At 34.5% G+C, this 9,064-nt stretch overlaps 1 protein-coding gene across 1 annotated transcript in view; it reads left to right on the forward strand.

Annotated features, from left to right (window-relative positions):
* The window catches only part of TRDN (triadin), a 442,356-nt gene that overhangs the window by 44,588 nt on the left and 388,704 nt on the right, over positions 1-9,064 (forward strand). The window contains exon 2 of the mRNA XM_012643801.1: positions 7,590-7,799. Coding sequence (XP_012499255.1) covers positions 7,590-7,799 — 210 coding nt within the window. The remainder of the gene's footprint in view (positions 1-7,589; positions 7,800-9,064) is intronic.

Genomic DNA, 9,064 nt, shown 5'->3' on the forward strand with positions numbered 1-9,064 from the left:
CTTCATGATAAAATTAGTTCTCCTATAAGAAGAGACACCAGAGATCTCACTTACTCCTCTGCCACAGGAAACGCCATGAGAAGGTGGCCATCTGCCAGTCAGGAAAAGAAGCCCTGAGAGAACCCAACCATACTAGCACCCTGATCTTAGACTTCTAGCCTCCAGAACTTTGAGAAATAAATGTAATGTCATGAAAGCCCAAGCAGACTAAGATGATGAATCATCACACATTTGTAAATTGACCATCAGTGTTTATATTCATCTACACATTTACTCTCTCCAATCTGGTTTTGGCAACCTCTCCCAGCTGCTGCACCTTTGGAGATTTAAAAACCTTGATAACATCTGAGATGCTAGCTCTAATCGCTTTCTTAGAAAGGAGTGTCTCTACTTAATGATCGACACTATTTAGTAAGTATTAATATTAATGTGTGCTTTTTTTAAGTCAAAGACATTGCACATCTTTTTTTCTACCCCACTAGACTTTTCTCCTCTGTTGTAGCCTTAAATATTTTAACCAGCTAAACTTCTCAGTTCTTATGAGATGCCCCTGAACACATATCATTTTACTTCTATCACTTACATAACTCTTATCTCAATATTTTCTCATATTATAAAAATATAAGTATTATCTTTGTTACTTCATTTATTTCTCTCATTAGAAGTCACTATGTATTGCATACCTTTATATATACAGAAATATTGAGGTAATTTGGCATGAAACTTTTTTAAGCTCTTTCCCTTTAGCAACACTTATGATGTTTTTCATATTTTATAAGCGTTTATTGGGGCCTTACTGTGTAAAAAGTGCTGTGCTAAGCACTATGAAAGGATAGATAAATTCCTCCCAACCTAGTGCTTTGTTGAAGAACAAAGAGCTGAAGTAAAGTCAGAATAATTTTATCCATGTCATTATATTTATCAAAAAATGCTATAGTGTTACAAGTAAGAACAATAGGGTTCATGTCAAAAGATAAAGGAAATATTATTAAGGAGTTGACATTTGAGGTAAATCTTGAAACAGGAGTTAGATTTTAACAATAGAATTTTAATAATTTTTTTTTAAAAATAGAAAACCAGAAATTCATCAGAAATCTTTGGCCACCTTAGATGATAAAATACAATGGCTTTTACCTCTAATGTGTTAGGATTTCAATATATTTTGCTTCAAAAAATTCCAGCTATACAGTCGTCATTACTTTTTACCTTTAAATTAAGTTTACTATTTGTAAGAAAAACTAATATTCAGAATGGCAAGTAACTGCTGCTAAGTTAAAAATGAAAGGTTCAAAACTTAGGGGGAAACTGGGCTTACAGGAGTTAAAACAAGAACGAACATCTATTACTTTGCAGTAAGGACTACTGCAAAATGGACTAGCAAATCATAACAGGTGTCTTTGTTCGTTTGGGCTGCTATAACAAATTATCGTAAACTGGGTGGCTTAAAAACAACAGAAATTTATTTCTCACAGTTCTGGAGGCTGGGAAGCCCAAGATTAAAGCGGCTTCTGTTTCTGGTGAGAGACTGTTTGCTCATAGACAGCTGTCTTCTCATTTTACCTCACCTAGTGGAAGGAGTGAGGAGTCTCTCTTGGATCTAAGGGCACTAATGCCATTCCTGAGGGCTCCACCCTCCTGAACTAATCACTTCTGAAAGGCCCCACCTCCAAATACTATCCATACCATCACCTTTGGAGTAAGGATTTTAAAATAGATTTTTAGGGGGACCTAAACATTTAGACTGTAGCAGCCAGGTACTATTGCCAGGGGAGGAAGATCCTGCCTCTCACTCACTCGAAACACAAGTGAGTTATTCCTAGAGAGGGCACGTCAATAGTAGAAGTTGACCTTGCAAACCACAAAAGACTTCTTTTCACTTAGGACCATGACAACTCAGCCACTCGAGTAGGAAGAGTGAGATCTGAGATTTTATTTCAAAAATAAAAATAATTTTTAAAAAGATGCTGGGCCTTCAGATTGTTCACTGATCACCTCCTCATGATACAAACAGTTGAAGAAAAATAACTATTTACATCCCTAGCAGAGGCAAGAGCATCAGTCAGAACTCAGGATGTCTAGTTATACAAACACAATCAAATCAAAGTCATCTATGTATCTTCATATAACTGGAAAACCCAGAGATATATCTCACTCTAAGCACAGCTGGCTCCATGAGCCCACACAGTGGTATGTGGACCTTGGATCTTTCCATCTTGCAGCTGACTAGAGGGCCCCTGCTGACTGCATGCATCTTACCAGCTTTGGCAACCCCAGCAAAAAAGCATGTCCCCAAATGGTTCCATACAAAAATGTGAAGGGCTCTGACCACACCATCCATTCACAGTCATAGGCAAGAGGGAATGTTCTGAACGGTCAGGCTTGGCTTAAAGATTCATTCCTAAGGTTGAGGATAAGAATCTGGTTTAATCTGTAGTCCTATGACTAGAAAAAGAAATTCAGTTAGTGGAAGAGTGGTTGAGCAGGAAGGAGTAATGGATAACGTTAAAAATTTTTTAAAAAGGCAAATATATCTCAACCTCTGCAGGCAGATTAGGCGGCCAAAACTTCCTCCGAAATTGTATTATAATGATCATATCCCAAAATTCTGGGAGAAAAGGTGGCAATTTAAGGCTTTCATTGACATTGGCAGGGAACCAAGTTCTGGTTTAAGACAAAAGGCATTTTCATCCTTTTCTCTTTTTTTACAGGTGCTCCTTCATTTTCATCTTTGAAAGGGAGTGAACAGTTACTTGCTTGTTAAAGTGCCTAACATCTTTATTCTTCCAAAAATGACATTATTTTTTTTGGTTTATCAATACTGTATCCATTAAAATATATATTTTTTTGATGAAGATCATTTTTGTGAATTGTTATGGTTCATCTTGCCTCTCAAAATCTATTTTCATTCAGTTCATATAAACTTGTAGAAAAACAATTTAATTTTCACATAGACATTTTGCAAACAGTAGAATTGGTAAAAATGTGTAAAAGGTGGATTTCTCACTTTTCAAATTTATTTGCTAAAAATGTCTTTTTAATCAAATTTCTACAAGGTTCTTAGACACATGCATGTTTTTTAGAACATTAAAAAATATATCAAGGGTCATTCTCACATGCAATTGGGAATTACGTTCTTAAAGCAATTTGGCAACGATGTATCAATAGTATATGCTTCCTCTCTCTTGCTCTCTAATTCTTGAAAGAGAGATATTAATACAGTGTAAGTACTACACAAACCACATCACATGGTGAAATGCAAAATTCAGAATTAATGCTTTCATGTAAAGACAATGCCATATTTTATTTATACGATTCTCGAATATAGGTGTCTTCCTTGAGCATCCTGGAAGGGATGGTATTGCCAGGGTCCTGTAAGAATAATAATCAGCAAGTGCACTTGGCAGTTTCTTCATCTGATCAATAAGGCATGATGAGGTTAAGTGACTTCTATCAGGAGACTTATGATTTGTTCTTTGTGCGTAACCTGACTGTGAAACCAGTCTTTGGAGCCATTACATCAGCAGCCTTTCCTTTGACATAATAGAGAAGAGTCACATGGCCATTCACTCAGATCCCTATTTCTTTTGAACCCGATTCTGTCTGTCTGACAATCAAAATAATTTGTATGAAATCAAAAGGAATAGAATTAAAAAGTAGGCATGGAAAGCCCTGCCACATATCCTAGCTGCTCTGCCCCATTTCTGACATGCCAACTTTCAAGAAGCATAGCCCATGTCAAATTGCTTGGTAATATTCACCTCTCATTTTTTCCGCCATATCAATAACTAGCTCTTGTCATCTTTAAAGTGCTTCTCAAACATTAAATAATCTCAGATTACACACTCTGTTCTTTGCATTTATCTTGACCAGCTGTCAGAGAAGGCAATTTATTCCCTCTCAATTTTATTCCTCTTGGCTCTGTGTGCCTTCTGCAGTCAATTTGAATGGAAAATGAAAGGTACAACTTAGTGTGTTTCATAGCAAGGGCAACACATAATTTTCTTAAAGCCGGATGACCTTCAGATTACTTTCAAATTGCTTGTGGCTTTGTGGTTGGATACTCAGAATATATTTTCATCACCTTTGAGTCTTGTTTAATTCCTAAGTGGAAATTTTGAGGATGTGAAGATAAAAAAAAAGGAACAATGACAAACATAACAGTATTAACTTTATCATTTTCATCTATTTAAAACTTGTACCATAATTATATTGACAGAATCATAAAGTGAATGAAAATTTGAAATTCATATTACGTCAATTTAAAAAATATAGAAGGTCATATTTTAGCTGAAAATTTGCATAACTTTATGAATTGATATAGCTTCTCATTTTATTGATCAAAGAAAGGAAAAAAATATAAAAATTTGTGTTCCTTCTTGAATTTTCTGCCTATTAAAAATGTGACCAAGATTCAACTGATTTGTATCAAATCTCAGTAAAATTACTCTTTGAGTTTCAAGATACCAAGCAAGTATGTAGGATGCCATAGACAGAAAATCCTCTGTAATATGCAACTCACTGAATGACTCTGAAGTGTAAAAGCAATTCTTCAGATGTTCTCCACTTAGTGGTGGTAGACAGCCTCCCAGAGGTTAAAAAACTGGAGGTTAGTGGATAAAAAAAATATCAACTTTCAGGTGAGCCACTCCTAAGCGCTCATAATTCGTTTACTCTCCTCCAAATCATTATTCCAAAGGTTTGATTCACTTGTAGCTCCACCTGGGTCTTAAATCTCATTTCAAAGCACTTCAATCATTCATCCATTTTAAGAACTACCATTAGGAGTGATGGCACAAAAATCAATGAAAGGATATGATATGAATTTTTTCTAATTTTTCCTGCTTTGAGTACCACCTCAAGTACAGTCTGTGAAATCTTTTTTATAGGGTATTTTTTTTTTTTCCATCTTGCTATCATTTCCACTAAATTGAGTTCATGAACTTGGGATCTGTTTTCTCCCAGGTATTTTTTTTTTTTTTCAGAAGAGAAAGGAGATTTGTTATCGCTATTGTTAATTTCTACCTAAAGTTATTTTAAAATATTAATTAAATTATTTACCGCTGATGTTTCTTATCAACTTTTCTTTTTCTTCCTCCTAGTTGGGATAACCTTATCAACTTTTTAATCGTTTAAAAATATAGGCCAAGATTGACCACTGTTATCTAAAAAATAGTTGTACTAGTTGTGTTTGATTATTACTATCTACTAATATGTACTCTTGAATGTATTTTGATTTTCTTTTTCCTGGGTCATCATAGAAATTTATGTTATTTGTCTTATTTTGTAAAGAGAAGGATAGTAATATTTTCTGATTAAAGAAACAAAAAGAATAAGACATTATTAACTAGAATACTTAATTTTGCAGGCAGTCTTTTTATTTCTTTCCCCAATACCTAAAAATTGTGTTACGAATTGTATTTATACTATAAGTATCCTATGTACATATTTGTTTGAAGGTTTCAAACTTTATTTTTTTAGTTTACAGAATTCTGATACTGATAATGTTTGCACTATAATGAAATCACTTAATCATTTTATTTGCTATAAGTCATCTCTCTCTCAATTTTGCTAATGGGGCAAAACAGTTTCTGCTTATATTATAACTTATAGTATGTGCTCCTCTTTTCCTATATTAGAAGAAATAAATTGATTGATGAAAAAGGATACTGAGGGAGTCAATGAATTTTTTTTTGTTCACCTTGAAATAGCTCAATGTACATGCTTATAAAATGGAAACAAATGCCTGTATTTATAGAAGAGTTAGTCCTTCAATCTTTGTTTCTGAGGTTAATCCTGCCTTTCTAGCCTTTCCTTAGAGTGATAGTAGTAGTCACAGTCATAATCATAGTGGTAGCAGTGGAGGTGGTGATAGTAGTAATGAAGATGGTGATGATGAAACACTGGTAATGTTGCAGTTTAGTAGTTGTTGTATTGCCATTTATGGAATAATTACCATGTACCAGGAAGTATGCCAGTTTGCATGAGTTATTTCCCAACCATCACAAACCTGCAAATTGAGGCTTCCCAATCTCATTCATCAGATACAGATGCTTCTCACTCAGAGGTGTAGTGTAATAGTGACCTTCTGGCCATTCAGGTGATGCTGGGAAGAGTTAGAAGTTAATCCCAATCTCTTCTCTCTACAACTCATGTCATAACTTTTTGCTTTACTGTTTCCATGCAAAAACTAGACTTAACTGAAAGGAAGACTTGTGAAGGCAGAGTAAGAGACTGGCAGATGGAAAGGAGAACTTTAATTGCACTCTGAGGCCCTCAAGGAGCACAAAGAGTTGCCTTTCATTCTGAAAGACTAAAATCTTTCAATTATTATTTAGCATATTCTAAGAGTAACTGCAACTACTCTTTCTGGTTAGGTGAAATCGAGTTTACGAAAAATTAATGAAATTTGAAAATTTTGATTTGCTTTTCTATACAACACAGAGATGTTACAAATTTAAAATGAATAATAAAATTGAAACAATTTAATCATGTATATTAGAATGTGATTAATGAAAATTTTCTCTTTCTTGATATGTAATTCTTAAATTATTATAGACAATGCAGTCCATATTTAGTATGTATGAAAATATTTTATCTGTGCTTCTGACAAAAATATGTGGTTTGGTAGAGACGTTTTTCTCTTAAGTATTCAATTATTTACTTCGTATCTATGTAATTTGGGATTGAAAATGCTATGAAAGGTGCTTTAATTTTCTGTTGGTCTTTAATGGTTCTTAAATGTAACATGAAATAGTTATTTCAGATGATCTCTAAGTTACCTCTAGATTTAACTTTCAATGAATCAAGGGTGGTGAAGATAATCAGATATATCTACTCTCTATTTGGGGGGACTTTCTAGCAATACAATGGCAGCAACTCCATAGAAGAAAAGTGAAAGAGTTACAAATGTATTAAATGTTCACTCTGTATATATGAATACCATTAAAAGGAAAAGGTAAATTCTTTGGATGTCCAAAGAATTATGTGCAAATAGAACAACAAATTAACAGTAATTATTTCTGGGTGGTGAGATTAAAAATGACATTTACCTATCTATCCATTTATTTTGTTATTTTTATATTTTTTGAAATTTCTCTGATGAGCATGTAAACTCTTAAAATCAGGAATAAAAAAGTTACTGGTTATAATAAGATTTCCCAACATTATTCTCTTAGATCTTCTGTGCCCCTCCCCACCCTCCCAAAAAAAACCCTGAAAACAACAATAACAATAAAAAACCAGGAATGACCTCAATAGAAGGGTCAATCATTCAGTTAAACCAAGATACCCAGAAGATGTTTCATCCATTTAAAGTATTTTATCACCGATTTTGATTCTCACCCAGAGGACTTGGGAGATGAGAAATGCTGGTTATATGAGCATATGGGTTTCAGGGTGAAGAGTAAATGCTGAGAAAGACATAATGTGGTGATGGGCAGGGAGGGATTGTCCTGCCACTGAAGAGTTGTGTTCTAACAGAGAAAATGGTATAAACAACTTACAAAACACTTGGATAGTCTGTGTTTTTTTGTCATCAATATTTGACGCAAACTTCTAAATGTTATTTTCCTTTTTGAATGCTTGATTAGGAAATGCATCTACAACCACGACTGTGATAGACAGCAAAAATGGATCTGTGCCCAAATCACCTGGAAAAGTGCTGAAGAGGACAGTCACAGAAGACATAGTGACGACATTCAGCTCCCCTGCAGCCTGGCTTCTGGTCATCGCTCTGATAATCACATGGTCAGCTGTTGCCGTTGTTATGTTTGATTTAGTGGATTACAAAAACTTTTCAGGTAAGCTCTACCAAATTTGGCTTTTAAGTTAAAAGAAACAATGTTCTCCCCAGTTCTGGTTTTGTTTCTCTTCACACCATCTTAGTGTAAGAAATGTGCTTGAGGGTCACTGAAATCAGTTTGCTTCTTCCCTTTTTCTATTTTCTTTCTTTCTTTTACTCACTGATTTCAAATGACCTTGATATTCTTATTTTTAGAGCTGAGCAAAGGCTAAATGTTGCATTTTCACAAAAATACTGATTAAAAAGCTTGGGTGGAGATTCAGTTGTGGGACTGGTACTTTATTAAGCATTAATAAAGAATACTATATAGGCTTTACACTTGGCAATATGAAACGAAACCAAACAAAAAACTTTTGGATAAATGGAAGATATTATAAAGTAATTTTAAGTCTCTCTGTCATTTGGCCCCAATCTTCTTTTCCAGACATACTCTTTGTTCCTCCCACCAAACCATCCTAGGTTTCTGAAAATATAAGGAATGTTAAAAGGATTTTCCCAGAATTAGTTGTAATGAAAGACTACATCTTGAGTGTTATGTAGGACTAATACAAGTTAGAAAACACAGATTTTCTTTATGCCCCATCCAGTCTTTGAGTACATTGCTCTTCTCTTTGTCCAAAGATTTATATTTTTAAAATTATATATGTGTATACAGCACATGTGTGTATGTGTGTTTGTGTGTATATGTGTGTTTGTGTGTGTAAGTTCCACATCATTGTCTTCTTAAGTAGTAAATATTTTTAAGGTTGGACAATTAATTTCCCCAAATCAATAAATGGGAAAACATTTGATTTTTCAATTATTTCCTTGAAAGGGACACCTATCCATTCAAACTAACTTGGTTAAAAAAGAGAGTTTGTGGTATAGGTACATAAATCTCACTGACACAAAGGAGAGCCATGCCCTATGAGATGTAAAGCCAATAGTAAGCAAGACCATCTCTTTGTCTCCATTTCTCTGTCCTTACTGTCTCCCTGTCTCTGCCTTCTTCTTTGTCTTTCCATCTGCTCCCTCTGTCTCTGCTTCTCCCTAGGACTCATCTTCTTTCTCTGTGTCTCTCTTGCCACTCTGTCTTTGCTTCTCTATGGCTATTCCTAGAGAAGAACCAGTAGAATGATAGGCATGCCCAAATAATTCTACCCCCCCATCATCAACGTGAAGAAACAATATTTGACCTATTCTCCCAAACATCAGCTATTGTGCACCACGGATAACAATAAACCAAACTTTGGCAACTCAGATCTTATGAAATGTTCTTATTTG

The sequence above is a fragment of the Propithecus coquereli genome, unplaced genomic scaffold (assembly GCF_000956105.1).
Source record: "Propithecus coquereli isolate 6110/MARCELLA unplaced genomic scaffold, Pcoq_1.0 Scaffold200, whole genome shotgun sequence".
Lineage (NCBI taxonomy): Eukaryota > Metazoa > Chordata > Mammalia > Primates > Indriidae > Propithecus > Propithecus coquereli.